Genomic DNA, 12,103 nt, shown 5'->3' on the forward strand with positions numbered 1-12,103 from the left:
TCCACTTCACCAACACCTTCCTCCCCAACCTTCAGTTCACCTGGGCCATCTCCAGCACATCCCTCACCTTCCTGGACCTCTCAGTCTCCATCTCAGGCAACCAGCTTGTAACTGATGTCCATTTCAAGCCCACCGACTCCCACAGCTACCTGGAATACACCTCCTCCCACCCACCCTCCTGCAAAAATTCCATCCCCTATTCCCAATTCCTCCGCCTCCGCCGCATCTGCTCCCACGATAAGACATTCCACTCCCGCACATCCTAGATGTCCAAGTTCTTTAAGGACCGCAACTTTCCCCCCACAGTGATCGAGAACGCCCTTGACCGCGTCTCCCGTATTTCCCGCGACACATCCCTCACACCCCGCCCCCGCCACAACCGCCCCAAGAGGATCCCCCTCGTTCTCACACACCACCCTACCAACCTCCGGATACAACGCATTATCCTCCGACACTTCCGCCATTTACAATCCGACCCCACCACCCAAGACATTTTTCCATCCCCTCCCCTGTCAGCTTTCCGGAGAGACCACTCTCTCCTTGACTCCCTTGTTCGCTCCACACTGCCCTCCAACCCCACCACACCCGGCACCTTCCCCTGCAACCGCAGGAAATGCTACACTTGTCCCCACACCTCCTCCCTCACCCCCATCCCAGGCCCCAAGATGACATTCCACATTAAGCAGAGGTTCACGTGCACATCTGCCAATGTGGTATACTGCATCCACTGTACCCGGTGCGGCTTCCTCTACATTGGGGAAACCAAGCGGAGGCTTGGGGACCGCTTTGCAGAACACCTCCGCTCAGTTCGCAACAAACAACTGCACCTCCCAGTCGCAAACCATTTCCACTCCCCCTCCCATTCTCTAGATGACATGTCCATCATGGGCCTCCTGCACTGCCACAATGATGCCACCCGAAGGTTGCAGGAACAGCAACTCATATTCCGCCTGGGAACCCTGCAGCCATATGGTATCAATGTGGACTTCACCAGTTTCAAAATCTCCCCTTCCCCTACTGCATCCCTAAACCAGCCCAGTTCGTCCCCTCCCCCCACTGCACCACACAACCAGCCCAGCTCTTCCCCCCCACCCACTGCATCCCAAAACCAGTCCAACCTGTCTCTGCCTCCCTAACCGGTTCTTCCTCTCACCCATCCCTTCCTCCCACCCCAAGCCGCACCCCCAGCTACCTACTAACCTCATCCCACCTCCTTGACCTGTCCGTCTTCCCTGGACTGACCTATCCCCTCCCTACCTCCCCACCTACACTCTCTCCACCTATCTTCTTTACTCTCCATCTTCGGTCCGCCTCCCCCTCTCTCCCTATTTATTCCAGTTCCCTCTCCCCATCCCCCTCTCTGATGAAGGGTCTAGGCCCGAAACGTCAGCTTTTGTGCTCCTGAGATGCTGCTTGGCCTGCTGTGTTCATCCAGCCTCACATTGTATTATCTTGGAATTCTCCAGCATCTGCAGTTCCCATTATCTCTGGTGGCTAAAGTCTCCTGTCTCCATTGCCAGCTCGGGTTACCCTGTGTGAATTGGCACTTCGAGACATTTTCCACCCTGTTTCTAATGGATGTGCAATACCATACAAAATCATTTTCGAACTAGCAATAAGCAGGGAGTTGAGTTCAGGGTGACAATGCAGGGCTATTGTGAATGATGTCCTATTGGTGTGCAAGAAGGTCCACTTTCCAGATTTATCACTGGATGAAATAAAGGGAATTTTACCCTAATCGTGATCTCTGTGAGTGTTTGATTGGACAATTTGAAGACATTGAAACAGAAAATGGGAGCAGGAGTAGGCCAGTCGGCCGCTCAAGCCTGTTCTGCTATTCATTATGATCATGGTTGATCATCCAACTCATTAGCCAGTTCCTGCTTTGCCCTCATATTCTCTGATCCCCTTAGCCCCATCTGCCAGATCCAACTCCTCCTTGACATCATACAACATTTTGGCAGTGAGTACTTTCTGTGTTGAAGAATTCAATAGGCTCACCATTATCTGGATGAAGACATTTCTCCTCATCTGAGTCCAAAATGACTTACCCTGTATTCTTAGACTGTGACCCCTGGTGATTGGGAACATCCTTCCTGCATCTACCCTGTCTAACATTCCAACCACTAGTAGTCTCACGGGCAGAGTGAGGTATTATCTGGCCTGGGAATAATGAGTAGTCAGGAAAGGGAGCAGAAGTAGGCCATTCAGCCTCTCAGTACTGGGATATATTCACATGGGGAGTCTGTAAGACTTCCCAGGCCGATCTTTGAATGGTGATGGTGGAATTGAAAGCACTGCAGATTGGTGATATCTTTCCTTTTCATTTTGTTCTAGGAAAGAAACAGATCATGACCTTTCACTAATGTCTGCTACCCCTAAAGAATTCAAGTAAGTGGAATTTTCGTCTATTCCCAAAGGCTCTGACTATTATCTTAAAGCTGCCCTAAACTCCAAAGCTTCATCCACATGGCTACCCATTCTACACCACGTCATGCTTTCTTGGGGTATTTTAAACACATTTGACATGGTAACAAAGTGCATTAATAATCCAGAGGCTAACATCCTGGGGTCATGGGTTCAAGTATCACCGTGGCAGCTGGTGGAACTTAAACGTAATTCATCTAGAAGTGAAAGCCTCAGAATTGCTGCTAGACCTGCTGAGTTTCTCCAGCGATCTCTGTTTCTGATGTAGGGAATAGGACGAACTGGAAGGTTGTTTGAAAGGACTTGGGCAGACTCGATGAGCTGGTGGTGTCCTCCTTTACTGTACTAATGTAGACTCGGAGTGTGTTAATGGAGCAGTTTTCCCCCATGCTTTGTTCTGTTCACCAGACCCGTCCATCTGAGCGAATATGAGAGTTACTTTCAGAGAAAGCATGCTGACGCTGATTTTGGATTTGCAGAGGAATACCAGGTAAGGAAAGAGTGATCACAGGATAGGTTATTTAATTTTAAATTGAAATGTTTAACGGCGGTGTGTGCATGCACGCGCGTATGTATTCCCTGTGTGTGTATGTTCCCAGAGTGTATATGTGTGTCCCAGTGTGTGCATTCTCCACTTTCCACTGTATTCCCGTGTGTGTGTGTATGCGTGTGTGTTCCCAACACTGGTGAGTTTGACATATTATGGAGAATGATTGCTGGGTTCTTCCTCCCAGTAAGCTGAGGACATGGTGAGCAAGGAGTTGATGTAGAGTAAGGTTGAAGGTTGCAGGGAATGTGGATTCTTTAGCCCAGAGACTGACTGCTGCTTCCTCTCATTCACAACCTACAGAGTCTCAGCACCGTGGGCATTCATCAAACATTAGAAGCTGCCCTGCTTGAGGACAACAAAGTAAAGAATCGATACACTAATGTCCTGCCATGTAAGTAACAAATGTGCTTGAAATCAGAAATAAAAACCAAAAATGCTCGAAATGCTCAGTTGAGTAGGCAGCACCTGTGAGGAGACGAACAGGCACACAAACACACACATATAGATACATACGCACGGAATCGTACACTCTCGTGTACACACACACACAGACACATACATGCAGACACATAGACAGACAGACACAGACCCACACACACACATACACACACACAGATAGAGACCCATAGACACAGACACACACAAACACACACTCACTCTCTCACACACACACACCGTCCCTCACTCACAGACACATACCCTCCCTCACACACACACACACACACACACACACACACCCTCCCTCACACACACACACCGTCCCTCACTCACACACACACCCTCCCTCACACACACACACCGTCCCTCACTCACACACACACCCTCCCTCACTCTCACACACACACCCTCCCTCACTCTCACACACACATCCTCCCTCACTCTCAGACACACACACACACACACACACACACACACACACACACACACACACACACACACACACACACACACACACACACACCAATACAGACCCAAAGACACAGACCCACACACACAAACATACATACACACATAGACACACATTGTGGCTGATCCAGTGAATGCAAATGTTCCAAAAGGAGATGACAAAAGTTTGGGAAGTCCCTGAGAAGACACAGATGAGTGTAACCAGGATTGGGATGGGCGTGTAGGGGGTAGGGGTTGGATTTCACCTATGAGGCTCGGTTGGTGAACCGGGGTTGTTGTTATCAAGTTGCTGGTGTTGATCAAATAATCATTCAGTCCTCTAAGTTTATTTCAGATCACAAAACACACTTGCAGCTGTAAAACAAACAGTGCCATAGAGCCAATATCAAGAATGCTGGAGAAACTCAGCAGGTCTGACAGGTTCTGTGGAGAGAGAAACCGAGTTAACAATTGCAGTCTGGGGTCTCCAGTCACAACTCCTGACTCAGTTCTGAAGAAGGGTCATACAAAGATGCTGCCAAACCTACTGAGTTTCTCCAGCAACTTCTGATTTTGTTTCAGATTTCTGGATTTCAGATTAAGTAACTGTGACATAGGAAAAGGCCATTCAGCCTGTCATAGAGAGGCAGTGGTGGAATGGAAATGTCACCGGACTAGTAATCCAGAATCCCACATTCACGTTCTGGAAGTTTGGGTGTGAATCCCACCATGGCAGATGGTGACATTTGAATTCAGTAAAAATCTGTAACTGAAAGGCAGTTTCATGGCAATCATGTAACCATTCTTGATAATTGGAAAAACCCATCTGGTTCACTAATGCCCTTTTAGGGAAGGAAACAACCATCCTTACCGGGTCTGGCCTACATGTGACTCCAGACCCACAGCAATGTGGTTGATTCTTAGCTGCCCACTGGGCATTTAGGAATGGGCAATAAAAGTTGGCCTAGACAACGATGCCCTCATCCGTGAACAAAAAAATAAAGATTTTCGAGCAAGCAGCTTTATTTGACTTTTATTTGAGAGCAATACAGTAATTGTAATCACTGCGTTACCTGTGCAGTCCCAGTCAGATTCAACCCTATGCAGAATTGCTCCTTATGACATCTTATGATCTCAAAGGTAGTTCTCTTAAAGGCAAACACAAGCACGCAACAGTTCTCCATGAAGCTAAACAGATTTGGTAGATATTTTGATTATGGAATAGACAAGTGAAAGATGTTTGTATTGGTTGACAGTATAAGGATTAGGGGGCACAGATTTAAGGATTTGACCAAGAGTTATGAGGGAGAATGTATGGAAGAACACTTTTACCCAGGAAACAGGTCAACTGAATCTCTGGAAGTTGAGATCATTGATTGTTTCAGCAGGATTGGTAGCTTGAGTGGAGCCACGGGGAGACTGGGATTGACTGGCCCTCGGTACAGGCATCTGCATGGATTTTCTTTCCTCTTATTCTTTCACAGGATGCAGGCATCACTGGCAAAGCCATCATATGTTGCCCATCCCTAATTGCCGTGGAACTGCATGGCTTGCTAGGGCCATTTCAGGGGGCAGTAATGCATCCACCACATTGCTATTGGCCTGGAGTCACATATAAGCCCAGAGCAAGTAAAGATGGCTGATCCCCTTTCCTAAAGGACATCAGTGAACCAAACGGGTTTTTTCAACTATTAACAATGATTATACCATTGCTGTCAAACTGTCTCTTAGTTACAGAATTAAACAGGTTACTGAATTCAAAGGTCACCATCTGCCGTGGTAGGATTCACACCCAAACTCCCAGAACATGAATCTAGGGTTCTGGATTACTAGTCCGGTGACATTCCCATTACACCACTGCCTCTCGATGATGGGCTGAATGGCCTCCTCCTATTCACAATTACTTTAAGCTAATATTCCTGTGTGCAGAAGATGTGTACTGCACGATTGTGCTTATTGCCGTCTCCTGGTTGGAGGAGAATTTTCTAAAATTATTAATTATTTTCCTTGGCTGTTAAACAATCCTATTTTTGGCCCTTCCTCATAAGTTGGATAGTTCTTGGAAGTACAGGATTCAATAGATTTTTTTTTCCATTCGTCTTTCTGATAGCTTTGCAGAATGGAAGAGATGGATTGAATGGGAGATAGCTTGGGCCTTTGTTAGTTCAAACTGTCCTACAGTGGGATTTAAATTATTCTAGGATATTGGCATGAATTTTCCCTACTGGCTTTACATAATTGAAACCAGGCCCGGTGGATCTCATTGACTATGAGCTCCCTGATTAAGATTGTTAACCTGGAGCCAATTAGGGAGCCCTGGATCACAGATATAAACAGGAGATTCAGAGTGTCTCCTCACTTTAGGGACTGGCTCTGAGCAAGCTGGTCAGACCCCCATGTACAAACCACATGTAAATAATCGGTGACTTGGTGATGGATAGGAGGAACTGCTGATGCTGGAGTCAGGGATAACACAGTGTTGAGCAGGCTGACATTTCTTTCTGAAGAAGGGTCCTGACCTGAAAGGTCAGCTTTCCTGCTCCTCTGATGCTGCCTGGCCTGTTGTGTTCCTCCAGCTCCACACTGTGTTATCACTTAGTGTTGGATACCAGCTTCTGTGCCATTCGTCCAGGCTCAGTTGGCCATTTCTGAGTCAACCACATCACTGTGTGATCTGGAGTCATATGTAGTCTGGACCAGGCAAGGTTGGAAGATTTCCCTCTCTAAAGGACATTAGTAAACTGGATGGGCTTTTATGGCAATCAGTGATAGTTCCATCAAATAACAAGACTACCTTCACATTCCAGATTTATTCATTAAATTCTGTCATGGTGAGATTTGAATCAATGACTTCACAGCCTGGGCCTAGTAGATTACTAGCCCAGTGGCATTACTACTATATCACCTTGTGTCCTCTTCTGGTCAGGCTTATCCCCAGAGGAGGCTTTCTGCCTTTCAATATAGATATTCACTAAGCTCATTCATAACGTTTTCCTCTCTTGGCATTTTCAGACGATGCTTCCCGGGTTAAACTCGTTGCTCAGCCAGCGAACAACGCTTCAGACTACATCAATGCCAGCTACATGCCAGTAAGTGCTGCATATAAGCTGGAAAGGGTTCAGAAGAGATTTACTGGGACTTTGCTGGATTTGGAAGGTTAGCGGTATAAAGAAAGGCTGGGACTTCTTTCACTGGAGTATCGGTGGTTGAGCAGTTGAGAGATAAGAGGTCCAAAGGTGTGCACATTAGATGGATTGGTCATGCAAAATTATCTATAGTGTTAGGGATTTGTAGGTTAGGTGCATTAGCCATGGAAAATGCAGGATTACAGGGATATGGTAGGGGATTGGGTCTGGATGGGATGCTCTTTGTAGGGCTTGTGTGGACTAATGGGCTGAATGGCCTGTTTCCACACTGCAGAGATTCAGTGGACTTTATAGAAATTTATAAAACCATGAGAGGTATACATAGGGTTAATGGTAGGTGAATTTTCCCTAGGATGGAGAATTTCAAGATTAGGGGGCACATTTTAAGGTGAGAGGAGAAAGACTTGAGGGGCAAATTTTTTACACAGAAGGTGGTTCGCCTGTGGGATGAATTTCCAGAGGAAGTGATGGATGCGGGCTCAGTTACAATGTTTAAAAGACATTTGGGTAAGTACATGATTGGGAAGGCTTTAGAGGGATATGGGCCAAGTTCAGGCAGATGGGACTAACTAGTTTATAGTTTGAAATTATGGTCAGCATGGAGAGGTTGGACCAAAGGGTCTGTTTCCATGTTTTATGACTCTATGACCCTATGTGAAGGATTAAGAAAGGCTTTAAATATCTGCACTTGTAACACTGACAACCCTGACCCCAAATACACACATCAAGAAGATGTGATAGAAAGCACAGTGAATGTAAAGGGCCTGTTGCTGAAGCTAACAGAGACTAGAAAGAGGTTTGCTATCAGATCTTTCACCTCTCCCTAACGTTGGGAGTTTGTCTAAACAGCTTGCCCCAATCATTGGGATGGGTGGCATTAGAACCCATACACCATTCCTTGACATTTAATGGCATCACCGACACTGCATCCCTCACCACCTACGTTCCTGGGGATGAACATCAACGAACAACCTAACTTCACCACTCACGGCAAATATTATGGCCGTGTGCAGCTCAAAAGTTGGGATTTTTGAGTCATCACCAGCCCCACAGGTTTTCCCAAAGATTTTGTCCATAATCTACAAGGCATGGGTCAGGCATGTGATGGAATACTCCCCATTTGCCCTGGATAGGTGCAACAACAGTCAGGACCATCCATGTGTTTGGCATCACATCTGCCATCTTCAACAATCTCTCCTGTAACCATTGACAGACTATGACAGCAGTGTCTGCTGTGACTTAGAAAGGCAAACCCACCACTTCTACCACCTAGATGGACAAGGGCAGCAGATACGGTGGAACACCACAGACTGCAAGTTCCCCTCTGAGCCACTCACCATCCCTCACTGTCATTGGGTCAAAAGCCTAGCACTTCCTGCATCTCACAATGGGTGTATGAATAGCCCATGGTTCAGAAAGAAGATTGACCATTATAGGAGTATTGGAATGCACAGTAAATGCCGGGTTTGCCGATAAAGCCCATTTCCTAAGGATGATCCCCATTTCGATGAGCCAGAAACTGAATTTTAGTGACTATTACTTGCCTCCTTGTATGGATGTCCTCATTTTGCTCAACTGCCCTGTCTGGAATGCATTCTTCTAACTTGTCCACACCTCAGGTGGTCCCATGTCATTGGCAGCACAGGGAAGCCTCATTGTCATCATTCTGTTCAATGCCTCGCCTTGGATGGTTCATGTTGGCATTGGAGGATTTCTGAGTGGGACATTGTGCATGACCTCCACGGCATCCTCACACCATCCCTTCCCATTATAAATGTTTGGTCCTGATATTTCAGATGATACCGTTGCCTACATTTTTTTTCTGTGCTATCATTCTGTGGCTTCTGCTCAGGGTTCACTCCTCTTGGATCTCCACAGGGTTACAGGTCAGACAAAGAGTTCATCGCTGCCCAGGGCCCATTGCCCAACACACTGGAGGATTTCTGGCGAATGATTTGGGAGCAGAGGACGGGGGTCATTGTGATGTTGACAAACTGCATGGAAGGAATTCGGGTGAGTCAATGATTCCAGGTTTGGGACGGACCAGTCTCAAAGCAAAAGGTTGAGGGGTTGTGGGGGGGGTGGGGGGGGGGGTGGTGCGGTGGCTGGTGTGTGAGGTGTTGAACAGCCACCGTCATGGTTTGGGGTCACTGTTCAACATGGCTCGATTTCACACAGTGAGGTCTCCTGGTCCTCAACATGAGCTGAATGTTAGAGAACAACTGCTGTGGTTACTGGACATGTGATTTGCCTGGAACTCTGAAGGGAGGCATTCTCAATGTTCTCAGTGTATGTACTAGCATTGTAATTGGGTACAGGAGTAGGCCATTCAGCCCTTCTTGCCAGTCCACCATTCAATAAGATCTTGGCTGATCAGCTTGATACCTCAACTCCACTTTACTGCCTTCGCCCAGTAACTTTGTTGACCCTTATCAAGTCAGCTCTGCCTTAAATATGTTCAATAAGACAGCCTCCACCACTCTCTGTGGAAGAGGATCCCATGACCCTCTGAGAGGCCAGGATTTATTGCCCAGAGAGCAGTTAAGACTCAACCACATTGCTGTAGGTCTCAAGTCACATGAAGGCCAGACCAGATAAAGATGGCAGTTTCCTTCCCTAAAGGACATTAGTGAATCAAATGGGTCTTTCCAACAATCGACAATGGATTCAGGGTGATGGAATACTCCCCATTTGCCCTGGATAGGTGCAACAACAGTCAGGAGGCTTGACACCATCCATGTGTTTGGCATCACATCTACCATCTTCAACAATCTCTCCTGTAACCATTGACAGACTATGACAGCAGTGTCTGCTGTGACTTAGAAAGGCAAACCCACCACTTCTACCACCTAGATGGACAAGGGCAGCAGATACGGTGGAACACCACAGCCTGCAAGTTCCCCTCTGAGCCACTCACCATCCCTCACTGTCATTGGGTCAAAAGCCTAGCACTTCCTGCATCACACAATGGGTGTATGTATAGTCATCATGAGCTTCTTAAATGCCTTAATTCACCAGTATGTCTGATATGAAAAATCTAAGCTACACAGAGACTGAGTTTGTTTTCCTTGGAGCAGAGGAGGGAATCTAGTGGAATTGTACAATAGACTCAAACCTTCCATTGTGGGATTTGAACACAGGACCCAGATCAATACCTGGGTCTCTGGATTAACGGTCAAGCAACAGTACCACTAGGCTAACAAAGTGTGGAGCAGGATGAACACAGCAGGCCAAGCAGCATCTCAGGAGCACGAAAGCTGACGTTTCGGGCCTGGACCCTTCATCAGTACCACTAGAATATTGCCTCCCCTATCATGCTGACAGGATCTGGGTTGCGGGGCTGGGGAATGGGACTTGGAAGGAGGTTTTCGGGTTCTGGTTATGTTGACAGTCTCCTTTGGATTCTGGGTCATTTTGGTGCATGCCTCCCAGCAAAGTATTGACAAATTCTCAATGTTAGGTCCCGATCCTTTGAGATCCAATGCTATTCTGCACACAAGGTGTCAGATTGGGTTGTGCTTACAGTGCACTTCAGCAAGAATCTTTTCAGATCCCTTCCGTCTCATACACTGAGAGGATTCCATTAGAAGTCATGCCAGATTGCATGGCCAGAGCCTCCTGCTCCCACTCACCTGGATGGCAAATTGAAATGTCATACCAGCAAAGCACTGGACTCACAAAGAGTATCAGAGATTTTCAGTGTGGAAAAGAGAGCTGACTCCTCAATTTCTCCACAAGACTTGTGTGTTGCACTCCTATGCCAATTACTAGGAAATTTCCAAGAGTAATAAAAAAATGTGTGGGGAAAATGATTGGAAAATTGTGGGATGGGATGGGGAGTTCACTTCATTCACAGGCAGGTAGAAGGTGATCTGATAAGGGATCTAAAAGGACAAAAGGTTTGGATACAAAGAAGGCAGCCAATATCATCAAAACCCCTCCAACCCCAGCTATAATCACTTCCAATCTCTTCCATCGAGTTGATGATACACAGGTTTGAATACACGTACCAGCAGATTCAAGAACAGCTTCTTCCCCACTGTTATTAGACTTCTGAATGGACCTCTCAAATTTTGAAATGAATGCTGATCTCACTCTGTGTGCACCTTCTCTGCAGCCGCAACATTGTATTCCTCACTCTGTTCTATTCCCCTAATGCACTTTGTATGGTATGATCTGCCTGTACTGCACGCAAAACAAAACTTTTCACTGTGCCTAGGTACATGTGACAATAATAAATCAAAGCAAAGCAATGCAGCTAAGGGCAAGCAAATGAAGGAGAAGAGTCTAGAGGATGATTAAATTCGGATGAGTGAAGCATTAATAGAATGTAAACACTTGAACAGACTGGTCATGTTGAATGGCCTGTTTCTGTATTGGGTATTCTACACAATCCTGTATAATTATTTTGGATGAGTCGCCCTCAAATGTGTTCTTTTTTTGGTTCCAGGTCAAATGTGAACGCTATTGGCCACTGGATTACACACCCTGTGCCTATGGAAACATCACAGTTACCGTCTCCTCGGAGACCATTCTCAGCGACTGGACCATCAGAGACTTCAGTATCAGAAAGGTTGGAGGCTGGAGGAATATTAAAAGGTTCTAGAAAGACCGTGGTGGTTGCATATTTTATTTGGCAACCATTGTCTTCAATAATAGTAGCAACACAACACAGATGCCAGTCAATGACCATGAGCTATAAGCAGCACATGGCTGAGTGGTTAAGACCATAAGACATAGGAGTGGAAGTAAGGCCATTCAGCCCATCATGTCCACTCCGCCATTTAAATCATGGCTGATGGCATTTCAACACCACTTCCCTGCACTCTCCCCGTAGCCCCTGATTCCTTCTGAGATCAAGAATTTGTCGATCTCTGCCTTGAAGGCATCCAATGTCCCGGCCTCCCCTGCACTCCGTGGCAATGAATTCCACAAGCCCACCACTCTCTGGCTGAAGAAATGTCGTCTCATTTCTGTTTTAAATTTACCCCCTCTAATTCTAGGGCTGTGCCCACGGGTCCTAGTCTCCCCGCTTAATGGAAACAACTTCCTAGCATCCACCCCTTCTAAGCCATACTGCTGCCTCGCAGCACCA

The 12,103-nt window shown here is 46.6% G+C and overlaps 1 protein-coding gene across 5 annotated transcripts in view; it reads left to right on the plus strand.

Annotated features, from left to right (window-relative positions):
- Positions 1-12,103, plus strand: part of LOC125447028 (receptor-type tyrosine-protein phosphatase H-like) — an 89,497-nt gene that overhangs the window by 69,406 nt on the left and 7,988 nt on the right. For all 5 annotated transcript variants that reach the window (XM_059640502.1, XM_059640503.1, XM_059640504.1 and 2 more), the window contains 6 exons: positions 2,338-2,391; positions 2,836-2,917; positions 3,278-3,368; positions 6,875-6,951; positions 8,887-9,021; positions 11,459-11,581. In XM_059640502.1, the coding sequence (XP_059496485.1) occupies positions 2,338-2,391; positions 2,836-2,917; positions 3,278-3,368; positions 6,875-6,951; positions 8,887-9,021; positions 11,459-11,581 (562 nt within the window). The remainder of the gene's footprint in view (positions 1-2,337; positions 2,392-2,835; positions 2,918-3,277; positions 3,369-6,874; positions 6,952-8,886; positions 9,022-11,458; positions 11,582-12,103) is intronic.

The sequence above is a fragment of the Stegostoma tigrinum genome, chromosome 38 (assembly GCF_030684315.1).
Source record: "Stegostoma tigrinum isolate sSteTig4 chromosome 38, sSteTig4.hap1, whole genome shotgun sequence".
Taxonomy (NCBI): Eukaryota; Metazoa; Chordata; class Chondrichthyes; order Orectolobiformes; family Stegostomatidae; genus Stegostoma; species Stegostoma tigrinum.